Source organism: Myotis myotis, unplaced genomic scaffold (assembly GCF_014108235.1).
Source record: "Myotis myotis isolate mMyoMyo1 unplaced genomic scaffold, mMyoMyo1.p scaffold_m19_p_2, whole genome shotgun sequence".
In the NCBI taxonomy this organism is placed as follows: domain Eukaryota; kingdom Metazoa; phylum Chordata; class Mammalia; order Chiroptera; family Vespertilionidae; genus Myotis; species Myotis myotis.
In genome coordinates, this window is record NW_023416324.1 from 164,017,141 (window position 1) to 164,038,913 (window position 21,773).

A 21,773-nucleotide genomic window follows, 5' to 3' on the forward strand; every position below is an offset into this window, starting at 1 on the left:
TCTTTCAAAAATGCTGCAATTACATGGTTATACACAGTATCTTTTTCTCTACTTTTACAAAAAAGCTATTTTACAAACAGGTTAGATCCCATCAGACTTTCTCATAAAACTAGTCTTACAGCAACAGCAAATAACTGGTCCGGGAGTTTGTATAGTTTAAAAAGACAGGAGCCCTGATGTTTCCTCGAGCGAGGATTAACAACAAAAAGAGTTAAGAGTAAGCATGATTAGCCCTGGCCAGTGACGCTCAGTGGTTAAAGCGTTGGCCCCTACACTGAAGGATCTCAGGTTCAATCCCCAGTAAAGGGTACATTTCTGGCTCGGTCGGGGTGTGCAGGAGGCAGCCAATGGATGTGTCTCTCTCACAGCGATGTTTCTCATTGCCTCCCCTCCCCGCCCCCATAAGAATCAATGTAAAAAATATCCTCAGGTAAGGATTAAAAATAAAAAGAGTAAGCATGATTATTGTTAAGTTACTCTTCAAAAGTCAACATTAATATGTAACATTCTTTTATTGTCCTTTAAAATATAATAGGAAATATAAAGTATAAACATTAGTAGGCTGATTAGTATAACAACTGTCAACTCGGAAAATCTTTTAATCTGTAAAGACACAGCTAAAATACAAATAGATTTATGGATGAAGATATAGGTAAAAATATAAACTGAGTCATGAATTTATACTGGTTCTTCTAATTAAAATTTAGGCCTGGCCGGAGTGGCTCAGTGGTTGAGCGTCGACCTATGAACCAGGAGGTCACGGTTCGATTCCCAGTCAGGGTACATGCCCAGGTTGTGGCTTGATTCCTAGTGTGGGGCATGCAGGAGGCAGCTGATCAATGATTCCCTCTCATCATTGATGTTTCTCTCTCTCTCCCCCTCTATGAAATCAATAAAAATATATTAAAAAATAAAAATTAGAACATTAGGTTTTTACTTAATCTATACCATATCTGTATGAATTTCCTTGCATAAGAGTTCTGGTTTTCAAGATACTGGGGAATAACAGAATTAGAGTACTGCATGATGACTTACTTGTTTTATCCCATATTACATTCACAGGTCTTAAAATACCACCACCAACACTACAATTAACAGTATCATTGAGAAGAGTTAGCTATTTTCCCTAGTTCTTTTTATCCTTAAGTAAGACATTCTAGGGATATACAGGGGTGGGCAAAAGCAGGTTTACAGCTGTTCGTATGGAAAATAATAATTGATAAGTAATAATAAGCTCTATTTTGAGTACCCACAACTGTAAACCTGCTTTTGCCCACCCCTGTATAAATTTATGAAGGCTTGTCTTTTGTGTATGTGTATACAAATAGACTTCACAGTGAGACTGTGTTCTAGTTACTATTGCTTTATAAAGATTAGTGGATTAAACAGTAACCATTTTATGGATTCTGTTGGTTAAGAATTCAGGCAGCATTTTGGCTGGATGGTTGTTGTGGCATAGACTGAAGTCACTTAATGGGATTCAGCTGGTGGAGGAGCTGATTAGTAGAAGGGTCTAAAATAGCTTCACCCTGCCTTGTCTTGTGTGTTGGTGCTCCTGGATGGAAGTCTGGGGTCAGAGCACCAACATGTGACCTCTGAAGCATGGGGTTTTGAGGGTAGTCAGACTTCTTATATGGTGTCTGGCTTCTCCCAGAACAAGACCCCAAAAGAATCAGGCAGGAGTTTCATGGCCTCTTATAATCTAACCTTGCAAGTGGCATATGATTATTTCTACCACATTCACTTGTTTACAAATGAGTAATAAGACCGGTCCAAATTCAAGGAGAGACTTAGCCTCTTAATGGGGGAATGGCAAGGTTACACAGCACAAGAACATATGGGATGCAGGCATCTTTGGAAAGTATCTTTCATAAACAATTTATATAAAAGGCTTGACTAAAAAACAGCATGAACAGAATTGAGATCAAATAACTTCAATTATATCAAAAGTTTACTCACTTTAATTGTTAAAACAATTCTCAAATTGGTAATAAAACAAAGGCTATCCCCAACCAGTATTTTGTTGTAAAAAAAGATCTAACAGTTAAAAATAAAAGAACTATATAGCTATAAAAAAAGAATGAGGAACATCTGTATATGCTACTATGGAGTGTTCTTACAATTACTACAGTTAGACTATTAGTACACTCACTATTAAGTAAAACAAGCAACTTGCAGAAATGTGTATGTTATTGTTTATTTAAGAAGGAGAAGCAATATATACATGTTTTGCATATATACACACAGTTATTCTATATAATAAAAGCCTAATATGCTGTGTCCAGTTGTCCATTCAACCAATCAAAGCGTAATATGCTAACGATATACTAAGGCTGCTCAACTGCTTGCTATGATGTGCACTGACCACCAGTGGGTAGACAGTCGACCAGTCGTTATGACGTGCACAAACCACTAGGGGGCAGTCAACCGGTTGACAAGTTGCTATGACGTGCACTGATCACCAGGGGACAGACGCTCCAATCGGTAGGTGAGCTTGCTGCCGGGGTCTGGCCGATCGGGACTGAGCGAGATGGGTTGGACATGCCCTGAAGCCCTCCCGCAGCCCCTCCCCGGCTGAACAACATCCCGCGTCCCTCTCCGGCCTGGATCATGCACTGGTGGGGTACCTTGGCCTGGCCGGCACCTTCTTGCAATCCGGGACCCCTTGGGGGGATGTCGGAGAGCCGGTTTCAGCCTGATAGCGGAACGACCGGTTGCTAAGACATACACTGACCACGAGGGGGCAGATGCTCAACACAGGAGCTGCCCCCTAGTAGTCAGTGTGCTCCCACAAGGGGAGCACTGCTTAGCCAGAAGCCCTGAGCCAGGCTCATGGCTGGCGAACACATCAGTGGTAGCGGGAGCCTCTCCCGCCTCTGTGGCAGTCGGACATCCCCTGAGGGCTCCCGGACTGCAAGAGGGCACAGGCCGGGCTGAGGGAACCCCTGAGTGCATGGATTTCGTGCACCAGACCTCTCATATATACATAATTATACCAGATGGGGCAAAACTGGGATTACAGTGGTGAGTTTTGAAACTATTTATGTATTATTACTGGAGGCCCAGTGCACGAAATTCGTGCATGGATGGGGTCCCTAGGCCTGGCTGGCAATCAGGGCCCATCAGTTTCCTTGCCTTCCTGCCGCCTCCTTCCCTCGCCACCCACATACTGCCACAGTGCGGTTTCTTGCCTCCTCCTTTCATTGCCGCCCTTGTGCCACCACCACATGGTTCCCCACCTCCCCCCTCTTCCTTCCCTTGCTGCCCATGTCCGTCGCCACCCACCTCTGATTCCCCGTCCCAGCCCAGGGCCCAGTCCCAATCAGGCAATTAGGACCTGTCAGCTGGGGGGAGGGACTGGCCAGGGGGAAGGGCAAACTGCGACTGAGGCGGGCGGGTGGTGGGCCAATCAGGGCTGAGGAGAGGGACCCAGGAGGTTGGCCACTGGCCCCAAGGAGGGAGCCAGCCCTTGACTCCCCTGGGAGCTACCCCCAGCCCACAGGCCCCGATCGCTGATCGGGGCCTGCCGGCTAGGGGCAGGGACCAGGAGATTGGCCAGCAGGCCCCATCAGCGATCAGGGCCTATGGGCTGGGGGTAGTTCCTGTGTTGAGTGTCTGCCCCCTGGTGGTCAGTGTGCATCATAGTGACTGGTTGTTCCGGTTACTCTGTTTAACAGTCGTTTAAGCTTTTATATATAACCTATATAAATAAAAGCCTAATATGCTAAGTGTCCGACTGTTCATTCAACCGTTCGACCAGTAACTATAACATGCACTGACCACCAGGGGCAGATGCTCTGACCAGTAAGTTAGCTTGCTGCTGGGGTCCGGCTGATCGGGATCGGGTGAGACGGGCCAGGCACATCCTGGAGCCCTCTTGCGGTCCCTCCCTAGCAGGCCAACCTCCTGCAGTCCTTCCCTGGCTGGCCCCAATTGGGACTGGGCAAGATGGGCCAGACTCACCTTGGAGCCAAACTCCTGCGGTCCCGTCCTGGCCTCTAAAATATTTCTTCTAATTTATTTCCTTTCATTGTGCACGAATCTGTGCACCAGGCCTCTAGTAGATTATATTTTGAAAACTACTGACTGCCATGCAGTTGATCAAGGTTTTTTCTTTTTCTTTTTTTGAAGCAAAGAAAGTAAGGGTTTACTTTTAGAGTGGCCCATGCCCCAAATCACAGGTGAGCTAGTTAATGTTCAAAGACCTGGCTCCCCAACAAAAATTTGATCAAGGTTTGACTGCTATACAACCTACCTAGGGTGGCTGCAATGAGCAGTCCACCACCTTGCCCCCCACAGTGCAGATACAAACATAGTTATCAGGCACTGCAGCTGTAAAAGGAAGTCACTTAAGCCTGAAATGGAAAATTCACAAGCCCTGTTTCAAAAAGCCTGCCTTTTCACCCGAGCCCACTTAGTCACCAGCTTATAAAAGCAGCCATGCAGACCAAGCTTCTGAGTCAGTTCTGAGGACCTTCCTTTCCTCTGTGCTACCTCCCATGTGCCCAAGCATAAGCTTAATAAAACATGTCTGGAAATTTCTCTGGAGTTTCCTCTTGATTTCCATCTTGGGGAACCCAAGAACCTCAACGCTGATAACAGGAGAATGAATATTATAACTGGTCTAGAGAAGAAAAGGAACATTTTTTTGAGTAAGAAGGCAGGCTGGTTGGAGAAAAATATGACAAGGAAAGTAAGAGACAAAAAATTTTTAATTAGGAATCTGCTACAGAAAATCACTATTAGACAGCAATTTCCAACCTTTTTCATCTTGTGGCACATAAACTAATTACTAAAATTCTGCAGCACACCAACAAATCTACACTAATAAAAGAGAAACATGGTAATTGGCGTACGACCGCTACCCTTCCCATTGGCTAATCAGGGCAATATGCAAACTAACTGTCAGCCAAGATGGCGGCCGGCAGCCAGGCAGCTTGAAGCTAACATGAGGCTTGCTTGCTTCAGTGACGGAGGAAACCAATGTTCCCCACCTGCCGCTGCAGGCCTCTGAGTCTGCAGTTCCAAACATTGTAACAAATATAGACGCCCAGAAACCAGCTTTCAGCTGGGTGGGATCTCAGAGTTTTAGTTGATACAGAGTTTCGAGAACCGAAAGAAACCAGATACCTGCTTTCAGGAGCAGAGGCCTAAGAGCTGGAGCCTCAGAGCTAAAGCTGGTCCAGAATAAAAAAAGAAAAAAGAAAAAAAGGAGCAGTTGGGAGCTTCAGTCACCCGCCAGCCTGAAAACAGCCCTCAGCCCCTCACCCAGACTGGCCAGGCACCCCAGTGGGGACCCCCACCCTGAAGGGGGTGTGACGAGCTGCAAACAGCCATCATTCCCTCACCCAGGCTGGCCAGGCACCCCAGTGGGGACCCCCACCCTGATCCAGGACACACTTCAGGGCAAACCAGCCAGCCCCCACCTGTGTACCAGGCCTCTATCCTATATAGTAAAAGGGTAATATGCCTCCCAGCACTGGGATCAGCAGAGCTGAGAGGCCTCCCAGCACCGGGATCAGTGTGACAGGGGGCAGTGCCTAAAGCCCCTGATCGCCCTGCGGCTGTGTGTGTGACAGGGGGCAGGGCCACAACCTCCCTATCCGCCCTGCTCTGTTCGTGACAGGTGAAGGCACCCCAACCCCCTGATCAGCCCTGCTCTGTGGGTGATAGAGGGCGGCGCCCCAACCCCCTGATCCACCCTGCCCTGAGTGTGACGGGGCGGTGTGCTAACTCCCCTATTGGCCCTTCACTGTGAGTGACAGGGGAGAGCTCCTCAACCCCCTGATGGGCCCTGCTCTGTGCGTGACAGGGGGGAGCTCTCCAACCCCCTGATCGGCCCTGCTCTGTGCATGACAGGGTACGAAGCCCCAACCCCCTGATTGGCCCTGCTCTGTGCGTGACGGGGTGGCGCCACAACCTCCCCATCGACTCTGCCTTGAGTGTGACAGGGGGCGGTGCCCCAACGCCCCAATCGGTCCTACCCTGAGAGAGACTGAGGGTGGCATTGCAACCTCCTGATCCGCCCTGCTCTGTGCATGACAGGGGGCAGCGCCCCAACTCCCCAATCGGCCCTGCTCTGAGCCCAACCAGGGGCTGCACCTAGGGATTGGGCCTGCCCTCTGCCACCAGGGAGCAAGCCTAAGCCAGCAGGTCGTTATCTCCCGAGGGGTCCTAGACGGCGAGAGGGCACAGGCCGGGATGAGGGACCCCCCCACCGAGTGCACAAATTTTTGTGCACTGGGCCTCTAGTATATTATACTAGAGGTCCAGTACACAAAATTCGTGCACTGGTAGGGTCCCTAGCAGCTGCTGGCCGGGTACTCCCTCCCTTCCCCTGGCCGCCTGCTGCCTGCCGCTACCAGCCAGGGCCTCCCTCCCTTCCCCTGACCGGCCCCGCCCCCTGGTTGAACTCGTGGTTGAGAGGACAATCTGCATACTACTCTTTTATTATATAGGACTTTTTACCAATCTGACATAAAATAGGTATAATTTTGATTTATTCACACTGGACAACTATTGTTGTGTTGGCTGTTGTCTTTAAAGTTCTTTTTTAATTTTAGAGGACATTTATTAAAGCTGGGGACAATGAAACAAGAGAGAACTGAGGAAATGGGCCTACAGCCGTGGGCAAACTACAGCCCGCGGGCTGGATCCGGCCCGTTTGAAATGAATAAAACTAAAAAAAAAAAAAAAAAAGACCGTACCCTTTTATGTAATGATGTTTACTTTGAATTTGTATTAATTCACACAAACACTCCATCCATGCTTTTGTTCCGGCCCTCCGGTCCAGTTTAAAAACCCATTATGGCCCTCAAGTCAAAAAGTTTGCCCACCCCTGGCCTAGGTGGTCTGTTTTGGCTCACTAAAAAGTCAGAGAAAAGGGAGTCTTGGGGACAGGTTCAGGGGGTTTGCTCTGATGAACTGCCACTGCCCATTGCTGCCCTGGTTGCAAGCCTTGTGGGTTCCCTTAGAGTTTAGAAGATGCATGCCTGTGGGGGAAGAAAGGGCATGGGGGGTGAGAACAAGCATTGGGTCCTTTGTCTAGAGGCTTTTATTTCTCTCTTGCAGATGACCCCCTGCCATGACAGTGACCAATCAGTGGAGACCATGGACCCTGAAAGAGCAAACCTAGAAAACTGATGAATATTCTGCTGAAACCCTGTTCTGAGACCTCCCCTAAGATTCCCACCTGTTGTCATTTTTTAATTTGACAAGCTAAGGAAAAAGAGGTCCATGCCCCTGACTAAATAGTCAGGTATTGCATGTATTAAAAATTCTTGTGGCACACTGGTTGAAAATCACTGCTATGAGATGACAAATGCTTGTAAAAACAAACAAACAAACAAAAAGCCACTAGTCCAATACAACCTCTCCATTGAAACATAAATGAAAATACTCCTTGATATAAAGATGCCTCCATCAAGATTAGAATAGTTTAAACTTTTAAATGAACTAAAGAAAAAGTATCAATTAGAAAGGCTCATTAATAGAAAATTATGGAAATAAAAAAGAATAAAAGATAGAAAGAAAAACAGTAAAAGCATAGAAAAAGGTAATCTGAAAGGGAGATTCCTGAGCCCATTCAATAACTACTCTAGGAAAAGGGTAGCCCACTATTGCCAACCATCAGTGGCAAGTATGTTTAGTGCATAAGGGTACGTTAAGCTTAGTTAAAAGCCAAAAAATAGAAAAATAGTAAAACTATTCATCTTTGTTCTGGTCTATGCACACCAAGCTTTAGAGCAGTTCTTTCTTCTATTAATCAATTCTTACCCCCTTATTATAACAATATTTTACCCGGGTTCCAAGAAGATTTTTTTTTCTTTTTTAAATATATTTTTATTGATTTCAGGGAGGAAGGGAAAGGGAGAGATAGAAACATCAATGATGAGAGAATCATTGATTGGCAGCCTCCCACACACCCCCCATTGGGGATCGAGCCCGCAACCTAGTCATGTGCCCTTGACCGGAATTGAACCTGGGACCCTTCAGTCTGAAGGTTGACGCTCTATCCACTAAGCCAAACCGGCCAGGGTGAAGATTTTTTTCCTTGATAAACATTAATTAGAATATGTCTGAATTTTGATTAATTTTCTATAAATATAAAAATTAATTCCTTCTTAATTCAGGAAAGTTTTCTTGAATGCATTATAATTTCAAACATTTATTCTCCTCTTTAAAAATCTTTTTCTTTTCCTCAGAAAGTCTAATTATGTATATGTTACATATACGTAATTGCCTGTCTTCCAGTGCTGATATTTTCTCTCATCTATTACATAAAAAGCCTGTGGTTGTCACGCCATCATGCGGTAAGGACCCATCAGCAGGAGGCTGCGTGCATGGGGCTGTGGGTGTGGTGAGGTGTGCGTGAGTGGGCGGGGACTTGACTCTGGAGGACTTGACCAGAGGCGCAGATGGGTTTCTGGGTCCTGCCTCCTGAAGCAGCAGGACTCTTTCTGGGTCCTGCCTACCGCGGCAGTGGTGGAGGTGGCAGTGGGACTCTTTCTGGGTCCCACCGGGCCATGGGACTCTGGGTCCTGGGTCTTGTACGATTTCGCGCACTGGGTCCCTAGTATCTTATAAAATTCGCTTTATTTTTGTTTCTTTTTATTTACATTGTATTGTATCCTTTATATCCCTTATTGATTTTTCTGCAGCGTCTTTGTGTTCCAATGTAAAAACACTTGTTTGCCTTCTTCTTTCCTGGGTTCTGCGAGCTCAAAATTAATCTCTTAAGCCATCTTTTCCTACATCTATTTTTACATTTCTACTTTGCCAACTTTCAAATAAGTGAACACATAAGTTATTAAAAACATTAAGATCAAGGGGGTGGGGTCGATGGGAAAAAACAACAAAGGGTATCTGTAATACTTTCAACAATAAAGAAAAATTTAAAAACACACACACACAAACCATTAAGATAAAAATTTCATCTAATTTATGCCAACTTTTTTTTTTGGTGTGTATACATGTCTGTGTGTGACTAACCTTTACCTGTTTCTAAGTTTTGCTGTCTGTTTCCACATTTTCTTATGAATATTTATGTATGAATGTCAGGCCAGTCACTTATTTTTAAATTTTTATTTATTTACTTATTTTTTAAATTTATTTTTATTGTTGAAAGTATACAGAAGTCCCCCATCTTTCCCCCATTGACCCCTCTCCACCCAGAAATGGCCCCCACCCCCAGGCCTTCACCACAATATTGTCAGTGTCCATGGGTTATGCATATATGCATATAAGTTCTTTGGGTAATCTCTCCCCACCCACTCCTGCCTTCCCCTCTGAGATTCATCAGTCTGTTCCATGCTTCTATGTCTCTGGATCTATTTTGTTCATCAGTTTATTTTGTTCATTAGATTCCACATATGAGTGCAGACCATGTGATACTTGTCTTTCTCTGACTGGCTTATTTTCTTTTAAATTACTTATTATTTAATGAGCTGGACAAGTTATTTGGCTGGACTAGAAAGTTTTGGGGTGCAGGAGGATGGGAACACAAGTTCTGTACAGCTTTTAAAACCAAAAGACTATCACATTATCTGATGCTATGAAGGCAGATTGCTTTACCCAAATATAGCTCCTCTACTTTTTTAAACCAAATCACATCAAGGATGGCTTCAGCCTGGACACTCCAGTTACCATGAGGCATGTCATAAACAGGGAAAATGTTTTTATACCAAAAAAACAAGCCTCTCACCTTTAGGAAGTCCAATTTTCTGTCACATTCTAGATTCTGCCATCACTGAGCATTCTCAACATTCCATGTTTTTTCACTCTCCTCCTCTTTCTATGGGACCTCTACCAGATAGATCTCCAGGTGCTTCAGCAACTGTACCTATTTTTTGTTACCCAGGTAGTCTATCTGTTTTCTTAGTTTTGCTTAATGTTAGGTGGAGTTGTATAGGTAGAAGTGTGTGTATATGTTTTATTTTCTTTGTTGCTTTTGTGTGTTTTCTGGGAGGCCAGGGAAAAGATACTGACTTACCCTTAATCATTCCTAAATAGTCTATGTTCCTTATCTATGCTAGTAATAATAAAAGCGTAAGATGCAAATCGACCAAACAGCCGAATAGTGGGACGACCTTCAGGACGAAGCCATGGCTGGCTGTGAGGGCTGAGGCAGCCGCTGGGGCTGCGAAGACCTACTCTTGCACAAATTTTGTGCATCAGGCCTCTAGTAAACATATAAATGAGAGAGGCTTTATATAATACTAAGCAACCATGATTACAACTTGGCTTCCATAAAGTATACCTACAGGGCAAGAAGTATTGGCCAGAAGATAAAAGCATATGTAGCCCCACTTGCAGCTTTGTTTCTCACAAAAATTAATAAATTGGCACTGATTTCATATGTTAATCCCTATTCATTCGGTTAATGTGAATTTACTTGGAATTTACCACTTATCTAAATGAATTTACCCATGTTCAGTTACTGAACCTAAACTGCTGAGGTTTTACAAGACTGCCCATATTACGAAATAGCAAGCAATGCTCAATATGCTATTTTGATTAGCTAAAAAACACATTAGATGTTGTTACAAAAATATATTCCACTCCAAGAAAAGAATCATAAATATAATTTATGATTGCTAAATTAGAGAATGTTTCACTTGGCTCCTTTAGTCACATCATTCTTTCCTTCTTCACTTTGCTATTTATGTACATTAACCAGGATGATATGTATTCTTTTGGGTGTTTAAGCTTTTTAAATCCCATTGAGATTTTATTAAACATTATATGTTTAATATGGCATGAACTCAAATTTTCCATTACCATCTTCTTCCCCTAGGAACTTAGTTAAGTCATATCCATGAGACTTCACTACCTAGAAACACATTACATCCTAAACTTGTATTATTTCTTTTTATTTTAAATAGCAATAGAGGCTATTAGAAAAAGATTTTAAACATTGGTATCAGTAAATATAATCTTATTCAAAAATTAGAAATAACTGGGGTGACCTAATTTTCTTTGGCAATATCACTATCTTTGATTATGGTTTTTATTATCCTTTTGGATCACTGAGTTATTCACTAAAAGATATGTGTCTGGTTAGAGGACTGATATTTAAAAGTAAACACATGAAAATTACTCCAAATAATAGTAGAATACTCAAAAGAGTTGGCAAATAGAAATTCCTACATACTATTAAAAACACTTTGACCTGGATAGTGAATTATACATTCAGACTACATATACCAGACTAATAAATCAGACCAAAACATAAAAAAAGGAATTTAAGTTTGGAAAGTAAAACATTACTAAGAGGAAGAATTCTAAAAACTGAAGTAATATAATCACAGATAGCAAGAATTTTACCTTCAGGTCGATATTGTGCAACAATTGTGACAGCTTGGCCAGCATTTTTCAAAGCAGCTGCTGCCTGCTCATGGCTGGCAGTTCTGAGGTCAACACTGTTTACCTGTTAATCAAACCAAATTTTAAATTTGAAAGAAAATGATCACATTCTTTAGAAATCACAATAGCCTATTCTTTAAATAGGCATAGATAAATTTATATGCAATTATTTTATAACTAAAATATATTCTTGTTCCGATTTACTAAAATTTATCGTACAGTGAAACAAAATATTATTTTTAATCAAAGCAATTTTACCCACTGAAAATACTTTAAGTTCAAATGAGCAAAACCAAAACACTTCCCCCCAAGTGTTTTAGAAGGTTGTCTATCAATCACTTGAGAAATGCACCTTAATTTGACAACCTGAAAAATCATTATGCATCATCATTTTGTACATTTCATCTCACTAGTACTTCAAGCAATGGGGGGTGGAGGGGGGTGGGATGGGGGGTGGGGAGGTAGGGTGGGGGGAGAGGGAGATATTAATTTTGTAGCATCCTTTCAACTCTTGTCATATTTTCATTCTTATTTCTCATCTCAGTTCCAATTCTCTTCATTCCTTTCCCAAATTAAAGCTTCATTTTTTTGAATTAATAGAAAAACAATTATTTAAAAGAAAGTAACTCAGATTTCAAGGACTAACTACATTTAAGGACTAACTAAATAGAGTAAATGTTACTAAATGAGTAAGGAGACATTTTTGAATAAAGGGCCCTTCTGGGTGAAATAATTACTGAGGTGATCAATTCCATTTCAGAATAAGAAGCAACTTATTTCTGAAAGGATGGCAATACCTAATATATACTTCAAGATATCTTAAGAGATTGTACTTTTTCCATTGTAAGAAAAATTTAACAGGACATTCATGGAGCGTTACATTCGAATGTAACAAACTTTAAATATTCAGGTAGTTTTTCCCCTGTAAAAACCAGCAACTAATAGAATGTCAGGACTGTCACTGAACATTTTTGGAAAGAAAGAAAAATCATCATACAATTTTTACATGAGAACCTGTTTGGTCAACACCTAATCTAAAACCTATTAATGATCACATACCAATTTTGGAAATTGTAGGGATCAAAAAATTTACACAAAAGAACATTTTAATCATGTAAGGTGTTTTATATTATATTTAAAGGATATCATAATGCAACTATAGAACACACATATTTCTCAAGTGAAAACCAAGGTCCAAACACCTTAATCTAAACAACTGTAATATAATGTGGTTTTACTAGAGAATAATATCCCATTGTAATGAATATTCCACAAGTATTTTACTCTAGCTGAGGGCTATACAAAACTCATACAATATATAAATAGTTCTACTTTGAGCATAAAGAAAATCCTCCTAATTTCTAGGAGAACAAATTAGGGAAGGAATATAAAGAAAGGTAAAATTTCACTGATTATTGTAGAGAAAAATCACAATTTTGAAATATTCCTGAGCATCAAATCCTTTTGCTATAGAAAAGAGTTGAAGACAATCTATATAGATTCAAAAAAGAATAGTCTGTTAATAAGAAAACAAGTTAAAGACTTTCTTAAATATCACTGAACATTTTAATGGAAGATCATCAAATATACTTTAGAAAAATGCTTGTACTGAGACATTTGTGTAAATAGTCTCAGGGTCCCTTTTCTATACTAACACTTAAAAAAGGAGATATAATTTACATAAAATTCATACTTTCATTTTTAACTAGAGGCCTGGTGCATGAAATTCATGCACCGGTAGGCCTGGCCGGCGATCAGGGCCAATCAGGGCCTTCTGGCTGCCAGCCGGGGCCTCCCTTTCCTGGCTGCCGGCTGGGACCTTCCTTCGTTCTGTGCCCGCCCCCGCCCCCCCCCCCCCCCCTCCCGCAGTGGCCAGCACATGTCATAGCAAGTGGTCGAACTCCGAGGGGGCAATTTGCATATTAGCCTTTTATTATATAGGATCCTCGTCTGAGGACATGCTGAGAGAAAGAGAAGGGGGGGCAATTAGAGACAGAGAAACAGAAACAAAGAAAGAGGGAGAGAGAGAGGAAGAAAGGGAGGGAGGAAAGTAGGGAAGGAGGGAAGAAGGAAGGGAGGGAGGGAGTGAAAGTGGGAGGGAGGGAGGGAGGGAGGGAGGGAGTGAGAGTGAGAGAGTGAGATGTGAGAAACGTTAATAGGTTGTCTTCCATATTTTCCCCGACTGGGCATCAAACCTGCAAACCAGGTATGTGCCCTGCATGGGAATTGAACTGGCAACCTTTTGGTGCCCAGGACAAAGCTCAACCAACTGAGCCACTCTGACTGGGCTAAAATTCAACTTTTAAAGAGTAAAATTTAGTAGTATTTAGTATATTCATAAGAATGTGCAACTATCACCATGATCTAATTCCAAAACATTTTCATCACTCAAAAAAGAAATACCTATTAGCAGTCATTTCTCTCCTCCCTCTCCTCTTAGTTCCTTGCAACCACTAATCTATTTTCTGACTCTATGGATTTGTCTATTATGAACATTTTAAATAAATGGAGTACTATAATGTATGACCACTTGCGCTTGGCTTCTTTCACTTAAAAATGTTTTCATGATTCATCCTTATAGCATGTATCAATACTTCTTTATTTATCATGGCTGAATAATATCCCATTGTAATGAATATTCCACAAGTATTTTACTCTTTTTAAATAGAATTTAAATACTCTTTAGATACTACTATAAATAGAATCATTTTATTAATTTCACTTTCAGATTAGCCAATGCTGATATACAGAAATAGAACTGGTTTTTGTGTAGTGATTCTCTGTCCTACAAATGGCTAAATTTGTTTATTAGTTCTAATAGTTTTTTGTTGTTGGATTTCCTATGATTTTCTATATATAAGAACATGGCATCTGCAAACAGAGATGGTTTTCCCTTTCGATTCAGAAGCCTTTTATTTCTATTTCTTGCCTACTTGCCCTATCTAGAAACTCTAGTAGTATTTTAGCATTTCGTATGATGTAAGCTATCAGTTTTTCTGAGACTTGTTATAAGGTTGAAGAAGTTCTCTTCTGTTCCTAATTTGTTCTGTGTTTTTTCTGATGTAAAGGTATTGGTGTTCAACAAGTGCTTTTTTGGTGCCTACAGATATTCATGTGGTTTATGTCCTTTATCAAAATGGTGTCTTCTTTGGTTGGATTTTGTATGCTGAACCAACCATGCATTCTTTAAAGTCCCCTTGATAATGATGCATATTCCTTATTTTGATAGTGTATAGTTCTTTTTTATTCTGCTGGATCTTTTGCTATTTTGTTGAGGATTCTAATATCTATATACATAAAGGATTCTGGTTTGTAGTTTTCTCTTGTGCTGTCCCTTGTTTGGTTCGACATAAGAATAACACTGGCCTTGTAGAATGAGTCGGGAAGTGATCTTCATGTCTACTCCTTTGGGGGAAGAGTTAATTCTTCTCTAAATTTTTGGTAGACTACAGCAGTGAGGCCATTTGATCCTGGGTTTTTTCCTTTGTGGAAAGTTTTGATTAATTCAATCTCCCTAATTATTTAGGTCTATTTAGATTTTATATTTCTTCTTGAGCTAGTTTCAATAGTTTATGTCTTTCTAGAAATTTACCAACAATTATATAACACATACAACTATATACCATATATAATCTATGTAACACATATTATAAAAGTCCTTTACCTTTAGTAATAATTTTTGAGTTAAAGTTTACTTTGTCTGATATTAGGATAGCCACTTTAGGTGTTTCTTGGTTACTGCTTGCACGGTCTCTTTTCCAACCTTTTCTTTTCAATCTCTGCTGAAAGTAAATAGCTTTTATTTAAAAAAAAAAAAATCTAGAATATGTCCCTTGTAGAAAACTTACAGTTGGATCTTGTTTTTCAATCTACCCTGTCAATATCTTGTGTTTTAATCCTCACATGTGGATATTTTTCCCATTAATTTTTTGAGAGTGAAAAGGAAGAGAGAAGGAGAGAGGGACAGAGGAAGTGAGAGAAAGAAAGAGAGAAAGAGAGAGAGAGAGAGAGAGAGAGAGAGAGAGAGAGAGAGAGAGAGAAACATCAATATGAGAAAGACATCAATGATTGCCTCTCCCACATCCAGGGATTGAATTTGCAATGGAGGTAGGAGCCCCTGACCAGGAATTGAACTTGCAACCCTTCAGTTTGTGGGCCAATGCTCCAACCACTGAGCCACACCGGCCAGGGCATATTCGGTGTTTAATCCATTTACATTCAGTGTAATTAAAAAAGTAAGATTTATATCTCATCCATTTTGCTATTTGCTTTATGCCTTATGTCTTTTTTGTTCCTCTATTCCTTTATTACTACCTTTTGTTAAATAGATGTTTTCTAGTGTACCATTTTACTAGTAATTTCCTGGTCATTTTAAAATTATGCATATTTTGAGTTATTTCCTTAGCGATTTCTCTAAAATAACATCTTATAAAATAATCTACTTTGGATTAATACTAACTTAATTTCAATAGTATAGAAAAACTGCTCTAACTGTGCCCTCTATCCCCTTTGTGACACTAGTATCATATTTATATGAAACCTTTGTACAATGTGTGCCTATCAACACAGATTTAAACTTGTTTTATCCAGTTGTCTTTTAATCATATGGAAGAAAAAAGTCAAAAAACATTCACTGATGCTGTTTTATATTTACTTATGTAGTAACTTTTAAAAAAGTTCTTTATTTCTTCACATGGATTTGGGTTACTCTCTAGTGTCCTTTTATTTTAGTCTGAAGAAATTCTCCATAGTATTTCTTGTAGGGAAAGTTTACTAGAGATTAACTTCCTCAGCTTTTGTTTATCTTGGAATATCTTATTTGTTCTTCGTTTCTGAACGATAGTTTGGCTGGATATAGAATTCTTGATAAACAGTCTTTAACTTTAAAAACGTGGAGTATGTCATCCCATTGCTTGTGGGATTTGGCCATTATTTTCATTGTTTTTGACAAGAAATCACTTGTTCATCTTATTGAGGCTTCCTTGTATGGGCATCATTTCTCCCTTTCTGCTTTTAAGATTCTTTCTTTTGTTTGCTGACAGTCTGATTTTGGTGGGTCTATGGTGTGGATTTCTTTAAGTTTATTCTAACTGGAACTTACCAAGCTTCTCAGATATGTTAAAAAAAAGTAAAAGGAAAAGTTTTTAGCCCTTATTTTTACTTATTTATTTATTTTTTTTGATAATCCTCACCTGAGGATATTTTTCTCATTGCTTTTTCAGAGAGCCTGGAAGGGAGAGAAAGCGCACATGAGGGAGTGGAAAGGGGGGGGGGGGGGAGAGGGAGAGAGGGAGAGAGAGAGAGAGAGAGAGAGAGAGAGAGAGAGAGAGAGAGATTGTCTTTTGCATGTACCCCAATCAGAGGTGGGGAATGAACCTGCAAGGCAGGTGTGTGTCCTTGACCGGGAATCAAACCTGTGACCCTCTGTTGTACTGGCTGACACTCAAAACTCCTGTCCAGGGCTTTGGCCATTATTTTCACGTTTTTGGTGTATCTCATACTTTTTTTTTGTTAAAAACGGAACATTTAAAATAATATAATATAGTAACTCTGGAAATCAGATCTGTGGCTCCTACAGATCCCTCTGATAACATTTCTGAATGCTGTAAAATTTATATTCTTTGTTGTGTGTGCTACTGAGTCTTTGCATGGTTATTTTAGCAGTCAGTTAATAACTGGACAGAGATTTATTTAAATGGCTGGACTCTTTGCTGAAGGGCTCTGTGTGCATGTTGGGTAATGTCTTCAACACTCAGGTAAGCAACTAATAACTGCCTTAATCTTCACTTCCTGCTTACACAGAGCCTTATGGTCACCCAGAGGTGAGAATTTAGGGAGTTTTCAGTTCTTTCTTGAGCATGCACACAATCCTGGATTTTTTGTGCACCGGGCCTCTAGTTAAAATAAACAACAGTGATGTCTTTACAAGAGTGGTTCACAAAGTTTGATTCTAGGGGTAGCAATATCAGTATCTCATGGAAACTTGTTAAGAATAAAAATTTCAGAACCTATTCAAGTTATACTAAATCAGAAAGTTTAGGGATGGGGTCTAGAAATTGGTCTTTTAACAAGGCCTCAAGGTGATTCTGACACAAGCTCAAAATTGAAAAAAGTTAAATTTGTCTAATGAGGTATTTAAATAAGTTTGTTTCAAGGTTTACTTAATTTTGAATGTATTTCCTCATGTTTTTCTCTTGTTCATAGGTTTTCCTATTGCTTCCAGGGTATTTCCATAGAGAAGCTTATAAGCATTGAAATTTTAAGGTTACTGATGCATACTGCCAAACAAGGCTATACAGGTACTTAATTTACACTCACATTAGGATGTGCAATTGGGCTGCACTATCTGAGATGTTCAGTTTTAAAATTGAGACTAAAGGGATTTCCAGAGAAAGCTTTCAGTACTAAAACTAGGAAAGTTCTGAGTGAAGCAGGTTGTATTAGTCAGACTAACATAATCTGGCAGTGTGTCAGTGACCCATATAAAGTGGTCCCTCATTGACAATTCAAAATACATCTATTTTCCTTTGAGTTTTTTAGACCAGGGCTGGGGATTGAACCTGCAATCCAGGTATGTGCCCTTGATTGGTATTAGGATCCGTGAGACTTTGGTGTGCAGTTGATGCTCTAACCACTTAAAACACTGACCAGGGCAATACTGTAACTTACTTTAAAAATTTAAATTACAATATAATTTATAAGAAAGAAAATGTACAAATTTCAACAGTTCAGTTGGAAGAATTTTCAACAACTGTATGCACCTATGTAATCACAACCCCAAACAAGATATACCTCTCCGTTAACCAATCCACATTTCCATTGTGTCTCTTTATTATAGTCAGTACAATTACCAGCATCAACTTTCTGACTTCTATTAATACAAATTAGTGTTGCATGCTCATGATTAGCATGTAACTGGAATAATACAGCATGCATTTCTGTGGTGTTTTGTTTTATTCAACGTGTTGTATTTTAGTGTCAGCCATGTTGTTTTGAGTTTCAGTAGTTAACTTTTATTGCTGTGAAGCATATTGTATAAACATATAATAATTTATTTAGCTACTTTACTGTTGATGAACACAAATTATTTCAAAATCTGGATTATGAATAAGTCTGTTACACACATTATTGTTAAAGTGATTTTTGTAGATGTATGATTTTGTGGGTAAAGTCTGGGTGATAAGGTTAGGTATATGTTTAATTTCTCGAAAACGTCCCAAAAGTTTTTGTGATGATTGTATTATTTTATCTGTCCACCAGTAATGAGTGAAAGTTACAATTACTCCATGCCCTCATCAATGTTTTATTATCATCAATTTTTAAAAAATCATTGAACTGGGTGGATATGATACTTGGTTATGACTTTAAACATCTATTTTTTAGGCATAATTTATATTCAATAAATTAATCTTTTTTTAGTTAACAGTTAAGAGTTTTGACAATTTTAAATGTTGTGTAGCAACCACCATGAGAGATAGAAAAGTTTTATAACTCCCACCTCAATTCCTCCAAGTCTTTTGTCAGATATAGGTTGCAGGAATATATATGATGATACATGTTAAGTATGTGCAGGTAAGGATTAGGTGGCAAGAGGGATTGACTGATAGAAAACTGTAAAAAGATACAATGTACATTTTTGAATGCTTTTCTTATCCTGTTCCAGCAACATATACCTTCCGTTTGAGGAGTATTTTCAAATTTTGTTTTCTTTATATTATGTAGTTGAAAAGGTCTCTATTGATTTATAAGAAATTAATTAAATAGTCATCAATATTGAATATTATTGGCAACACAGGATATAGGTTTGTTTCTATATCTCAGATCTTACAATTTTAAAGTGTTGCCCAAACTTTTTAATTAAAAACAAAATAGCATACAGGGTGGGACAAAAATAGGTTTATGGTTGTGAGTGTGTGAAACAGAGTTTATTCTTGTATTACTGTTTATTAATTATTGTATTATTTTCCAAATAGCATGCATAAAGCAGTATCTTCAAAGTACTAGACAACAACTGTCAACCTAGAATTCTAGACTGAATTATATTTACACATCAGGGTAAAATAAAGATATTTTCAGACAAACTCTAAGAGTATTTATCATCAAGAAATCATTGCTGGCCCCTGACCAGGTAACTCAGTTGGTTAGAGCATCATTCCGATATGCCAAGGTTATGGGTTCAATCCCCGGTCAGGACACATAGAAGAATCAAACAATGAAGGCACAAATAAGTGGAACAATAATCGATGTTTCTCTCTCTTCCTCTCTCTCTCTCTCAAATCAATCAATCAATTATTAAAAAAAAATCACTGCTAAAGAATAATCCAAGGGCTCCCACTAAGGTGCATCTGGATATTTGAGGGACACCTTTGCTTCTTAAAATAACTAAGGAGTTCTACTAGCAAGAGAATGGGAGCTTAAAAGGCTAAATTTTCTACAATGAACAAGACAGTCCTATTCAATAAAAACAAATCCCAATGCTGTTAGTAGCCCACTAAAAAACACAGAAGAAAATATAAGAACAAAAAAATGATAGAATGGATTAACTGTTTAAAAAAAATAAAAATGACTCAGTTTGGGGGATATAAAAGTGAAACAGAAGTAAAATACTAGAAACATATCATTAGAATTAAAGTTTCCCAAAGTCTGTGAGCCATTAGGTAGAACAGTAGAATTATTGATCAGTTTTAGTATAAAACTGTATGGACAACAGCCACATAAATGCACAGACAAATTGAAAGTAAAAAGGGAAGATGAGGTGAATGTCAAGCAAAAATGTTAGCAGTCACATTAACATCAGCAATATACCTTCTAGGATAAAAACCTTTATTATAAATAAAGGGGATCAAAAAGTTCAACTCACTAGGAAGAAATGATGATTCTAAATTTCGTGCATTTAATAACATAGTTTCATACATACAATGAAAAAAAATGCTATAAGGACAAAGTGCTAAACACATCATCACATTCAGACAGCTTTAAAAAAATCTTTTTTAATAATATATTAAGCAGACAACAGATTAAAACAAAGATCTAAACTAAACAAGTAGCAAGGTTGAGTTACTAGACATATAAAGACATAAGTTGAATTAATAGATATAGTGTAAAAGACATTTATAAAGATGACACTTATAAGTAAGCCAAATATCAAAATAAAATCTGTCATATAGATCATGTTCTCTGACATCACTATAATTCTACAATTAAGTTGTAAAATGGTAAGATTAACTAAAATATCTCATCACTTTAGGATGTAAAAACAAAAATTTTTAATAATAGGTCATAGTTAAAATAAAAACACACACATTACTTTGATTAACATATCCTACCGATATAATACGATCTCCTTTTCTGAGCTCTCCACTAAGATCAGCAGGTCCTCCAGCCAAGATAAATGAAATAAATATTCCTTCTCCATCTTCACCTCCTACAATGTTGAAACCAAGGCCTGTTGAGCCACGATGAAGAACAACTTTTCTAGGTTCCCTAAAAATTAAAAAAACAATTTTGTTTATCTTAGAAATTTTATACAGAATTTGACATTGTATCAATGAGAAAGAATTCCCTATTGATAACTCTTTTCAAACTATAAAGAAAGCTAGATGAAATATAAAAGGGTTTTTGGAATTGCAAGGTAAGGAAGGAATTCTTTCTAACCCTAGAAATTAGGCTTAGAAATTAAAAGTAAAAATCGTAATTTTATATAAAAGCAAAACCCATGTTAAGAAACAAACATGAAACTAAAACAAAAGGAAGAAAACATGAAACTAAAACAGAAAGAAGAAAACAATGTGGAAATTTAAAAAAATGATATAAAGAGCCTTCTCAGGGAATATTGTATATATAATACACTTATGAAAAATTGATGTTGTGCACATTTTATTGCCTATTTCCCCTACTTCTTAGATTTTGTAAAAGGAAGATATCACTTTGTCTTAGAGAAGGTAAGGTCCTTTTTCCAATTCCAAAGGGATGAGTTCATGATTAACTTAAGCCAGTCATTAACCCTTTGCTATGATCCTTTTCTGGCTTCTGAGAAATAATGGGAAATTTCACGGTCACTTCCAAAGAAAGACAGACCCTAACAAGGACAAAGCACATTTGTTTGCCTCCCCACCCAACATAACACCCCCCACAAAAAAATAAATGATAAAACGCCATTACTGGTTTGAACACAAAACAGTCATGAAGCTAAGATCAAGCAGAGAAACCATGGACCTAGGGTTGCTACATAAACATTGGAATTGCCCATCTCCAGATTTTTTATATGAAACAATTAAATATCTTTATTTCTTAAGTCACATCCATCTATCTACCTCTGCTTTTTGTCCTTTCTAAGATGTACCCTTTTTTGCCCCACATACCACCTATTTAAAATCTGAAATAAAAATATATCTTACCACTAATAATGT

The 21,773-nt window shown here is 39.0% G+C and overlaps 1 protein-coding gene across 22 annotated transcripts in view; it reads right to left on the reverse strand.

The window, feature by feature from the left end:
* Positions 1 to 21,773, reverse strand: part of DLG1 (discs large MAGUK scaffold protein 1) — a 291,832-nt gene that overhangs the window by 65,034 nt on the left and 205,025 nt on the right. For all 22 annotated transcript variants that reach the window (XM_036351776.1, XM_036351782.1, XM_036351770.1 and 19 more), the window contains 2 exons: positions 20,691 to 20,847; positions 11,326 to 11,428 (listed from right to left, as the gene is read on the reverse strand). In XM_036351776.1, coding sequence (XP_036207669.1) covers positions 11,326 to 11,428; positions 20,691 to 20,847 — 260 coding nt within the window. The remainder of the gene's footprint in view (positions 1 to 11,325; positions 11,429 to 20,690; positions 20,848 to 21,773) is intronic.